The sequence below is a fragment of the Ranitomeya imitator genome, chromosome 2 (assembly GCF_032444005.1).
Source record: "Ranitomeya imitator isolate aRanImi1 chromosome 2, aRanImi1.pri, whole genome shotgun sequence".
Lineage (NCBI taxonomy): Eukaryota > Metazoa > Chordata > Amphibia > Anura > Dendrobatidae > Ranitomeya > Ranitomeya imitator.
The window spans coordinates 628,150,690-628,163,103 of NC_091283.1; the positions used below are offsets into that span (position 1 = coordinate 628,150,690).

Genomic DNA, 12,414 nt, shown 5'->3' on the forward strand with positions numbered 1-12,414 from the left:
GCAAGGATTCTTCTGACAACTTATACATTGTGTATGGTATGTATTTGGGGTCGCAAGTGCGTTTTCATTTTCCCCTAAATTTTTATACAGGGCAACTAAAGATAATTTCCTGCTATCATTGCTGCGGAGGGATGGAGTGAGGGCTTGTCTGCTATCTGTGTAGATATACTTTTACACGGGCTGATATTTTAGGGGGTCTTTTCTGTAATGCATGGTAACGTAATTGAATTTTTTTTTTATTTATTAAATTTATCTTCTTTTTCTTTTATGTGTTTCAGTGTGCAGCATCATGAACAATGCGCAGTGTGCTGTTGTGTTTGCTGCATTGCTGGTTGAGGAAGCTCGGCGTCAAGATGAGGCCCGGATGCAAGAGAGGCGTTCTAAACGAAAGCGTCGCATGTGGACCAGAGAATGGCTGCAGAAGAGGTCTGATTTGTCCCACATGCAACTTGTAAGAGAGCTTCAGGATAACAATCCTCATGATTTCCGCAACTATCTGCGGATGTCTGAGGAATCCTTCAAACATTTACTGGAAAGAATTACTCCACTGATTCAACGGAAGGATACAGTGATGCGTGCTGCCATCCCGGCCGATGAAAGATTGGCAGTCACGCTGCGATTCCTGGCCACCGGGCGCTCGCTGCAAGACTTGCATTTTTCTTCAGCCATTTCAAGGACCCTGCTCAGCGTTCTAATTCCAGAGACATGTGATGCGATTTTCCACAGTCTACGTAGCTACATGCAGTTTCCCAACACGGAGGAGGAATGGAAAAAGATTGCCTCCGATTTTGAGCAGCTTTGGCAGTTCCCAAACTGTGGTGGGGCTTTGGACGGGAAACATGTCCGGATCACTCAACCACCGAACAGCGGATCCTACTTCTTTAATTATAAGGGCTATTTCAGCATCATCCTGATGGCCCTTGTTAACGCGAATTATGAATTTATAAATGTAGATGTTGGCATGAATGGAAGGGTTTCCGATGGTGGCGTTTTAGAGCACACACTCTTTGGAGAGCGTTTGAACAACTATGACCTTCACTTGCCTCCCAACTCCGAGACTAGAGGCAACCTTAATTTTGTTTTTGTCGGTGATGAGGCCTTCCCGCTTCATCCCAATCTTATCAAACCGTTCCCCCAAAAAAATCTAACAGAGGAAAGAAGAATTTTCAATTACCGTTTGTCAAGGGCACGTCGGGTTGTAGAAAATGCCTTCGGTATCATGGCCAATCGCTTCAGAGTTTTCCACACGCCTATTAACATGAAGCTTGAATCGATAGACTCTGTTGTTTTGGCTTGTTGTGTGCTTCACAACTTCCTTCGCCGTCGCGATGCTTTGGCGTATAGTCCTCCTGGATTCATGGACTCTGTGGGCCTATTAAATGGGGAAGTGCAGCTCGGTGAATGGCGCGCAAATGATCCCGCAATTGCAGGCCTTCAACCATTGTTACCTGGCAGAAACACCCACGATGCGAAGACCTGCCGAGACAACTACTGCCAATATTTTAACGGTCCTGGTGCTGTTACTTGGCAGCATCAGAACTTATAGTGGGCTACTACTGACATTTATACACTGTTGCACTGATCTGTCTAATAAACTGTTTGTTTTACTTTGAAAAAGCTTTGTTTCTCATTCTTTCTGCAGTAAGGGCCCGTATATACATACATGTATTCCTATGTATACTGATACATCCATATACATCAACATTGAAATCTACACAGATACCTACATATACACATACATACTCACATACATACAAATCTAAACACCTACCTAAACATTAACCCCTTCGTGACCCAGCCTATTTTGACCTTAAAGACCTTGCCGTTTTTTGCAATTCTGACCAGTGTCCCATTATGAGGTAATAACTCTGGAACGCTTCAACGGATCCTAGCGGTTCTGATTTTGTTTTTTTCGTGACATATTGGGCTTCATGTTAGTGGTAAATTTAGGTCAATAAATTTTGCGTTTATGTGTGATAAAAATGAAAATTTATAAAAAATTTCGAAAATTTCTCAATTTTCACATTTTGAATTTTTATTTTGTTAAACCAGAGAGTTATGTGACACAAAATAAATAACATTTCCCACACGTCTACTTTACATCAGCACAATTTTGGAAACAAATTTTTTTGTGTTGTTAGGAACTTATAAGGGTTCAAATTTGACCAGCGATTTCTCATTTTTAGAATGAAATTTACAAAACCAATTTTTTTAGGGACCACCTCACATTTGAAGTCAGTTTGAGGGGTCTATATGGCTGAAATACCCAAAAGTGACACCATTCTAAAAAATGCACCCCCCCTGGGCTAAACTACCACTCCCCCTGTCACTGCAGATCGGGTGTAATGGGAGTTAACCCTTTCACCCGATCTAAAAGGACGCGATCATTCTGTGACACAGCATATGCGTCACTGGTCGAATTGGCACCGACTTTCACGACGCATACGCTGTGTCACAGGTCGGGAAGGGGTTAATACATATCCATACATGAAACCACCAACACTCCAGTCTACCAGTGCAACCGGAGACGTTGTATTGAGAATGCGTCACATTCAGAACGCAGTAGCGTCTTCGTTGTGACCTGGAGATTACAATACAGACCGCTTCCTTCGCGAACGCAGCAGCGTCGTCTATAATAATAGCGGTGACGTTGATGCGTCGTGGGCGTGGTTTACGGCGCTGATGCGTTGTGGGCGGGTGAAAGGACAGTGCCGTGGCCTTGCTTTTCACTAGTGGCGGCAAAATGGCGGCCAGGCGTCGTGCAACGCCTTGGGGTGACGCAGAAGTGCGTTACCTCATAACTGAATTAGATGCCCGTGATTATGGGTGTCAGAATCACCAAGAGCATCCCGTCCTCCATAAGCAGGCTGTGCTGCGGAGGATCAGTTGGGGCCTAGACCAGAGATTTGGGGTGCAGCGCTCCAGTACCCAGATCCGGAAGAAGCTGGCGGATCTGCAGTACAGGTCCAGTGAGCGCCTAGCCAGCATCCGGTCACAGAGCCTTCCACATCGTGGTGAGTGTTGCTCCGCACGCCTCGTACACACACCAGGCTCGGCTCCGCACGCCTCGTACACACACCAGGCTCGGCTCCGCACGCCTCGTACACACACCAGGCTCGGCTCCGCACGCCTCGTACACACCAGGCTCGGCTCCGCACGCCTCGTACACACACCAGGCTCGCCTCCGCACGCCTCGTACACACACCAGACTCGGCTCCGCACGCCTCGTACACAACAGGCTCGGCTCCGCACGCCTCGTACACACACCAGACTCGGCTCCGCACGCCTCGTACACACACCAGACTCGGCTCCGCACGCCTCGTACACACACCAGGCTCGGCTCCGCACGCCTCGTACACACCAGGCTCGGCTCCACACGCCTCGTACACACACCAGGCTCGCCTCCGCACGCCTCGTACACACACCAGACTCGGCTCCGCACACCTCGTACACAACAGGCTCGGCTCCGCACGCCTCGTACACACACCAGACTCGGCTCCGCACGCCTCGTACACACACCAGACTCGGCTCCGCACGCCTCGTACACACACCAGGCTCGGCTCCGCACGCCTCGTACACACACCAGACTCGGCTCCGCACGCCTCGTACACACACCAGACTCGGCTCCGCACGCCTCGTACACACACCAGGCTCGGCTCCGCACGCCTCGTACACACACCAGGCTCGGCTCCGCACGCCTCGTATGTAATAATGTAATAATTTTTTTTTTCCCTCCAGCACCAGCAGACCCGGAGCCCCAGCAGGAGTCAATGACAGGCTCGTCACCAACAGGGTCGCCAGCATCACTCCGTGACATTGGTGAAGTCATGTCCCCCGGTAATTATTGCACTAAAAAATAGGTCCATACAACTCGTAAAGGATAGGACTGTCGTGTACTATCAAGTGTTGTATCTTTCCCTAGGCGGTGATGCCAGAGGATCCGGGTGGTCCCTTAGTTCTTCCTCACCTGATTTACCCGAAAACCGTAAGTGTTAAATAACAAACACGTACATGATAGTTTGATGCATGTACAAAACTAAGTTTTACCATTCCCTCCATAGAAATCCCAACATTAGAGGACCTCCAGGCATCACACAGGAGGATGATGGCGACACAGGGGACACTGGCTGAGCAAGTCAAACAGCACGGAGTGATGCTGGATCGTTTTGTGGCTGCACAACAGCAGAGCGGCAGCCATTAATTTTTTTTTTTTGTTATGTTGATGCTTTTGTTCAAAGTTTTATTAGGATGTTGGTTGTTAATATTGTTTATAAAAAAAAAAAATTTAATATCCCCTGAAGTGTACGCTTTGTTAAAAACAACAAACAAATTCCATCACGAACACTCATTATATGTATGCATCTGTATACATGCACCCAGCCCATTACCCCACCTACTAGACCTGCTAATAACTATATGCTGAATTCAGTAAAGCAGGCTGCAAGTTTTGAATTATCAAAAATTTTTTATTTATAACAATTTTTAACATAAAGTAACATTTAAATTTAACTCTTTAATATAAAATAACTAAACTATACAACAATTATACTTATAACCCAAATTATTTAATGGAACTATAATTCTTCATACTGGTTTTCACCATTCAAAAATCCTTGGCTGGGCGGAGATGATAATTGCCCAAGAAAAGAATGGGAAAACCGGGGATATTGTGGTGGAGGGGCAAGTGGCATGTTCAGATGAGATCTATGACGGTGTGCTGGTGTGCCATGCATTGCCTGAGGTGTTTCATTCATTTGCTGCCATGAACACGGATCACGTTCCATAAAACTGTGCACACTTGAACTTTCATCGAGCTGTCCAGCTGCCGCTTTACTTAAAGTTTCAAATATCACCCTCTCGGCATGGATTCTTTGTGCGGCTTGCAGCTTCCCTAGCCGGTCAGCGGCAAAGTTGGCGAAGCTGTCCCCTGTACTGTTGGTCTGCTGGCTCAACATTTGCTTGGCCAAAGTGACCAACTCTGTCGATGGCGACACTGTGTCCTTTTTTTTATGACCATTCTTCATCCGACGTGGTAAATAAGCTGTGTTGGGGGTTGAGGGTGCAGGGTCTTCAATAGACCCCTCATTAGCCTCCACCCGGCTTGGTTCATGTCCCAGCAGGTTGTCACCGGTCGGGGTGGACTGATCATCATGGCGATTTTGCTGCAGGAACAGAAAATTTAGAAGTAAATAAGTGGAGGAACTAGTAGTACAGGATAGGATTTTTTTTAATTCAACCTTATGAGCACTGAGTGGGGTCAAAAAGTTAAGGATTGCACTTATCTGAAGTGGAAGGGATAACTTGGATAAAATGCAGCATAACAAAAGAGGAAAAAACTTAGTTACTATTTTCTACTCGACTATGGCATGAGAGACCAAGTTTTAAAGCTTTTTACAGGGAAGCAAGCAAAGAAGGTACTTACATCTCCAACAGGGGTGTCAGTCGTGATCACAGGGTCTTCATCCAGGGTCTGCCACATTGAAGATGCCATTGTACGCGGGAGCTCCTGGTCACGGGTGAAGCCAAGTAAGTCAAAGTACCATAACGATGGCACATAAACCTCGTCTGTGGCGGCACCAGACTTCTTTGACCTCACCACCTTGTTGAGCTCCTTTTTATAAACTGTTCTTAGACCCTGGATCTTTTTTCGGACTACACTTTCATCCACCTTCTCGCTGGGGTTATGCTGCTGAAACAGAGCAACAAGTTTGGCAAAAGCCTCCCTCTTCGTTGTTTCTGTTGCTGTACTCAGCGGATTAAATCTGCCAAAGGCAGGGCAGGGATCTATACATCTCAATCAATTCCCGAACAAACTCCTCGGTATTGAAAGACATCTGAAAGAAAGAATAGCATACAGTGAGCATATATGGAAAATTTTAAACAACATTTTGAATTTCAAAAGAGTTATGTATGAGCCACACTACTGTGAATGTAAAATAGAGAACAATTCGCCTGGACTGCTAATAATCTCAGCCAGTCTGCAGTCCCTCCTTCCAATAGTCCTCCACTGACCACACCAGTGCAGGCTGTGTACCCCTGCCATGCAAATGGAACCGGCATAGAGCCAAATTTATTATTTAAAAAATAAGGCCTAGTAACCCTATCTATGCCCACGAGACTACTTAAAATGGCTCCATGTGCTAAAATATATATACACAGATACCAACAAAGCACTCCCTCCCTCCTTCCAGAGCAAAAATCTAAGAATAATAGGTGCCAAGGGAATGGAAAGGGAATGGAAACGCATTTGAGACCCCAAACGATACCTACCGTGCACAAAGTATAGATATCCGAAGAACCGTTGAAGAATAGAAACGAATAGAAGTCGCAGGACGGAGAACTCTACAACGATCTGCAATCCACCACCACGCGCTAGAAGTCGCAGGCCGGAGAACTCTACAACGATCTGCAATCCACCACCACGCGCTCAGGAACAAAGGACGGAAGAGCTATCGTGTCGCCTCATATGGCTAGGCCGCCGACCAATCAGAACGCAGTAGCGACCACGAATTAACTGAATGGGGGCGGAAAAGGCAACACAAAGGCACGCCTGTGTGACTACAACGTCACACAAGACGTCCCTCATCGAGGTCTGTATCGTTATCATAGCAGCCATGTGACAGGGTCACAACGACCAACGATGTCGTTGTACAGGTCGCTACAGGTCGCCGCATCGCTGCTGCGTCGTTGGGAAGATCGCTCTGTTTGACATCTCACCAGCGATCTCATAGCGACGCAGCAACGATCCCGGACAGGTCGTATCGTTGTCGGGATCGCTGCTGCGTCGTTCAGTGTGACGGGGCCTTTATGTTGCTGCTGTCCCGCACCTGCTTACACCAGAACACAAGTGATATCTGATGCTTCTATAATCAGGGCAGCAGATGAAAGGGAAAGGTGACGGGAATATACATCTCATCAACTATGCATTCTCATACTGCCCTTCTGGGTCTGCAACCCCTGTGATCAGTGTGATGGCTGCCAATAGTGGTGGTCAGCCAGTGTCTTACCTGTGTGTAATGGGTTTAGAGGCTAGCAAGAGAAAATATGCTTTATATACAGTAGATTCTATGTGGTAAGTGAGAAAAAGAGCTGAATTCTAAATCATGTGCTCCACTCTCAACACTGAAAAACATGACATTCCTAAATGTGGCAGATGCCCATGCCATGCATTCCTCAAGGTCTTCTGAGTCAGCTGGAGACTAGACATCACATTCTGGGACATATTCTGGGCCAATGCCTTCTAAGCCTAAGGGATGTTATTTTGGAGAGATAGCACCCCACCTTCTTAGTATCCAGACGAGTCTGAGACCATCCGGCAAAGATTAGTAACCAGCATGCTGTAATGCAATACAGCCAAAAGTAAAAGATGTAAATTCTAGTTAAAGGTGTAAAAGACGTGTGTAGAACAAATCATTGATTCCTTTAAAGGAATTTTGGAAAATATACTTTCAGTCTCTCATATGTATAATATGGAAATATAACAATGCATCTAATTCACATCTATGTGTCTGTCCAATATATTGTTATTTATGTATCTATCTAGATTTGTAGAAAGCAGAAGCAGCACCATAGCAGTAAAGGCTGCAAATCATTTTCAGACCTCAACCAGGTCTATTGTAGATGTAATCCGCTTCCAGTAACGTAACCTTTCAATTCCTCCTCCAGAAGTGTTCAAGGAGATACTGAAACATTGCTGTTAGAGAGTGATACCATTTTTGGATTCTATCTATCTGTCTATCTATTTATCTATCCATATATATCTATTCTATATAGCTTTTGATTAATGCATATCTGCCTATCTATTAATTCATATCTATCTATCTATCTATCTATCTATCTATCTATCTATCTATCTATCTATCTATCTATCTATCGATATATCTATTTATCTAATTAAATGAATTACTGCTAATGGATCAGTAAAGCCATGGTTTTTAATTTTGATCTTTGGAGTGCTGCCTGTTTTTTTTCTGATTATCTATCTATCTATCTATCTATCTATCTATCTATCTATCTATCTATGTAAAGTCCTTTTTTTTTACATCTTTTTGTGCTGTTTCCCTTTTTGTTTACTGTCTGGAAGGCTATTGGAATGCTGGTCAGGGAAGCGTGCATGCTTTAAGGTATTTTTTCTGGTGCTGTTCTTCTTTTTCTACCTACCTATCCATGTATCTATGTATCTATGTATCTATCTATCTATCTATCTATCTATCTATCTATCTATCTATCCCATATCTATCTATCTATCTATCTATCTATCTATCTATCTATCTATCTATCTATATCTATATAGCTATTGATTAATGCCTATCTATCTATTAATTCATATCTATCTATCATCTATTATCTATCTATCTACCTATCTAACCATACAGTATTTATCTATCCATATCTATTCTATATTGCTATTGATTAATACATATCTGCCTTATCAATTAATTCATATCTATCTATCTATCTCTTATTTCTATCTAGTTATCTATCTATCTATGTATCATCGTATATTTATCGATATATCTAATTAAATTACCGTATATACTCGAGTATAAGCTGACCCGAGTATAAGCCGACCCCCCTAATTTTGTCACAAAAAACTGGGAAAACAGCAGCAGCAGCTACCTGTGAATTTCAAAAATAAAAATAGATGCTCCATACCGTTCATTATGGCCCCATAGCTGTGCCATATAGTGCTCTGCACCGTTCATTATTGCCCCATAGATGTACCATAGAAAGGTGTGCCATATAGTGCTCTAGACCGTTCATTATTGCCCCATAGCTGTACATATAGTGCTCTGCACCGTTCATTATTGTCCCATAGCTGTGCCATATAGTGCTCTGCACCGTTCATTATTGCCCCATAGCTGTGCCATATAGTGCTCTGCACCTTTCATTTTTGCCCCATAGCTGTGCCATATAGTGCTCTGCAACGTTCATTATTGCCCCATAGCTGTGCCATATAGTGCTCTGCACCGTTCATTATTGCCCCATAGCTGTGCCATATAGTGCTCTGCACAGTTCATTATTGCCCCATAGCTGTGCCATATAGTGCTCTGCACCATTCATTTTTGCCCCATAGCTCTGCTATATAGTGCTCTGCACCGTTCATTCTTGCCCCATAGCTGTGCCATATAGTGCTCTGCACCGTTCATTATTGCCCCATATCTGTGCCATATAGTGCTCTGCACCGTTCATTCTTGCCCCATATATGCTCCTTATAAAGCTGTGCCATTGCTGCTGCTGCAATAATAAAAAAAAGCCATACTCACCTCTCTTGATTGCAGCTCCCGGCGTCTCGTCCCGGCGTCTCGTCCCGGCGCCTCTCTGCACTGACTGATCAGGCAGAGGGCGGCGCGCGCACTATATGCGTCATCACGCCCTCTGACCTGCACAGTCAGAGCGGAGAGACGAAGGGAAGATGGAGCGGCGCCCGGCGTGTGGAACGCGGACAGGTGAATATAAAATACTCACCTAGTCCCGGCACTCCTGACGCTGCCCCTGCCTGTCACATTGTCTCCGGGTGCCGCAGCTCTTCCTGTCAGCGGTCACTGGCACCGCTCAGAGGAATGAATATGTGGCTCCACCCCTATGGGAGTGGAGTCCATATTCATTTCTCTAATGAGCGGTCCCACATGACCGCTGACAGGAAGAGCTGCGGCACCCGGAGACAGTGTGACAGGCAGGGGCAGCGTCAGGAGCTCCAGGACTAGGTAAGTATGCCTCAGCGCCCTCTCCCCCTCACCCGCCGACCCTGCTGCCCACCGTGACTCGAGTATAAGCCGAGAGGGGCACTTTCAGCCCAAAATTTTGGGCTGAAAATCTCGGCTTATACTCGAGTATATACAGTAATTACTATGAATCAGTAAAGCCACGGTTTTTCATTTTGATCTTTGGAGTGCTGCCTATTTTTTTTTCTGATTATCTATCTATCTATCCTATCTATCTATCTACAGTATCTACCTAACCATACAGTATATATCTATCCATATCTATCTATTCTATATTGCTATAGATTAATGCACATCTGCCTATGTATTAATTCATATCTATCTATGTATCTATCTATTCACATATTTCTATCTATTAATTAATATCTTTCTATCTGTCTATTAATTAATTTTCTATCTATTTATTAATATAAAATTCATATGTATGTATTCTATATAGCTCTTGATTAATGCATATCTATCTCTCTCTCTGACTATTAATATCCATACATCAATGCAAATCTCTCTATATATCTATCTAGCACCTCCTAACAGGATAAAGTATGATCAGGTGCAAGCTGCTATGACTGTATAATATAAAATCAAAAGAATACCTGTAAGCAAAAGAATACAGAAGCCTCTGTTAGGGTATGTGTCCACGTTCAGGATTGCATCAGGATTTGGTCAGGATTTTATGTCAGTATTTGTAAAGGCCCCTTCACATTAAGCGACGCTGCAGCGATACCGACAACGATCCGGATCGCTGCAGCGTCGCTGTTTGGTCGCTGGAGAGCTGTCACACAGACAGCTCTCCAGCGACCAACGATCCCGAAGTCCCCGGGTAACCAGGGTAAACATCGGGTTACTAAGCGCAGGGCCGCTCAGCTTCTCTGCACTCCTCCTGTACTGGCTGTGAGCACAGCGGCCGGAAAGCAGCGATGCTTCTTTGCTAGGACCCTAAACCTATTATTTGTCAAACATGCCTCTCCTGGGCTAAAAGCCTACAAGTTTAATGGACAGGTAGGATTTAGCACTGACTAACATCATCCTTAGGCCACATTCACACATTCAGTATTTGGCAAGTATTTTGGAAGCCAAAACCAGGAGTGTATGATAAATGCAGAAGTGGTGACGTGTTTCTATTATACTGTTCCTCTGATTTTATCACACCTGATTTATACTTACCAATAATGATAGGAGTAGGAATGTTCCGCCATATACTGAGGCAGTCAACACTTCCAATTGTATACTAAGGCTGCTTTAACACATCAGTTTTTTGCTGTCAGGCACAAACCGTCGAATGTTGAAAAAACGGATCTGTCGCAGATTTTGAAAAACTGATGCAACGGATCCGTTTTTTCTACGGATCTGACTAGCTGATACAGCTAATTGGATCCTAAAAAAATCGGAGCATGCTCAGTTAAAAAAAAATGGAATTCGTCGCTGGATTCTGTCATTTGACGGATCCGGCGCCATGGGGTTCCATTGTAGCAAACGATGGACGGCGACGGATCCATCACTGTCTGTTTTTTTGACGGACACAACAAACGTTACTATGTCTGTTTTCTCCGGCCGCCAGAAAAACAATTTTTGACAGATCCAGCAAAAAACGTATTAAATGCGAAGCCATCCATTGCAATCCGTCACATACAAGTCTATGAGAAAAAACGGATCTGGCGCAACTTTTTTTTCAAAATTCGCCGGATTATGCCTGACCGCAAGAACTGATATGTGAAAGCAGCACGGTGGCTCAGTAGTGAGCACTGCAGCCTTGCAGTGCTGGAGCCCTGGGTTCAAATCCCATCAAGGACAACATCTGCAAGGAGTTTGTATGTTCTCCCTGTGTTTGCGTGGGTTTCCTCCCACATTCCAAAGACATACTGATAGGGAATTTAGATTGTGAGCCCCATCGGGGACAGCGATGATAATGTGTGCAAAAACTGTAAAGCGCTGCGGAATATGTTAGCGCTATATAAAAATAAAGATTTTTTTTTTTTAATCCCTTCAGCCTAACGCCATGTTCACATTAGCAGTATTTGGTCAGTATTTTACATCAGTATTTGTAAGCCAAAACCAGGAGTGGAACAATCAGAGGAAAAGTATCATAGAAACATATGCACCACTTCTGCATTTTTTACCCACTCCTGGTTTTGGCTCACAAATACTGACCAAATATTCAACGTGTGAACATGGCTTAAGGCTGTTTTTCATTAGTGCTGGATACTACCTGTCCTTTACATTTTTAAGCTTTTAGCGCATGTTTGACAAGTAAGAGGTTTAGGGTCTTACCAGAGAGAGGTTTCCTTGTCATGGCTGGTGGGCTCATATGTATTGGACAATTTGTGCACTAACTACCTTCTTTTTAAAAGCACCTTTGTTTTAATACCAGTAATGCAGTTTAAATTACAGTGTGCTGCTTTATTATTTTGATTTAATCTATCTATTCATTTAACCATCCACCTATCTTATCCATCTATCTATCTACTGTATCCCAAAATATTATAGACAAGTTGTGCTTGTCAACTAGCTTGAAAATGACCTGTTAAGAAACACCTCACCTTGTGATTGTATAAGATCACACAACCCTTTGTGATTTCCCACCTCTGTCGCTCATGGTACACTATTCATTATCCTGAATATATAACACGATAATAATTTACAATTACCTATAGAAGTGAAAGTCAAAATTTATTAAAAATAGACTCTGTAT

The 12,414-nt window shown here is 44.0% G+C and overlaps 1 protein-coding gene across 1 annotated transcript; it reads left to right on the top strand.

Annotated features, from left to right (window-relative positions):
- The first annotated feature begins 281 nt into the window (after window positions 1-281).
- LOC138667652 (uncharacterized) lies at window positions 282-1,578 on the top strand. The gene has a single exon (XM_069755778.1). It carries the CDS (start codon window positions 290-292, stop codon window positions 1,544-1,546), a length of 1,257 nt encoding a protein of 418 aa, XP_069611879.1. The 5' UTR covers window positions 282-289; the 3' UTR covers window positions 1,547-1,578.
- Window positions 1,579-12,414: the final 10,836 nt, after the last annotated feature.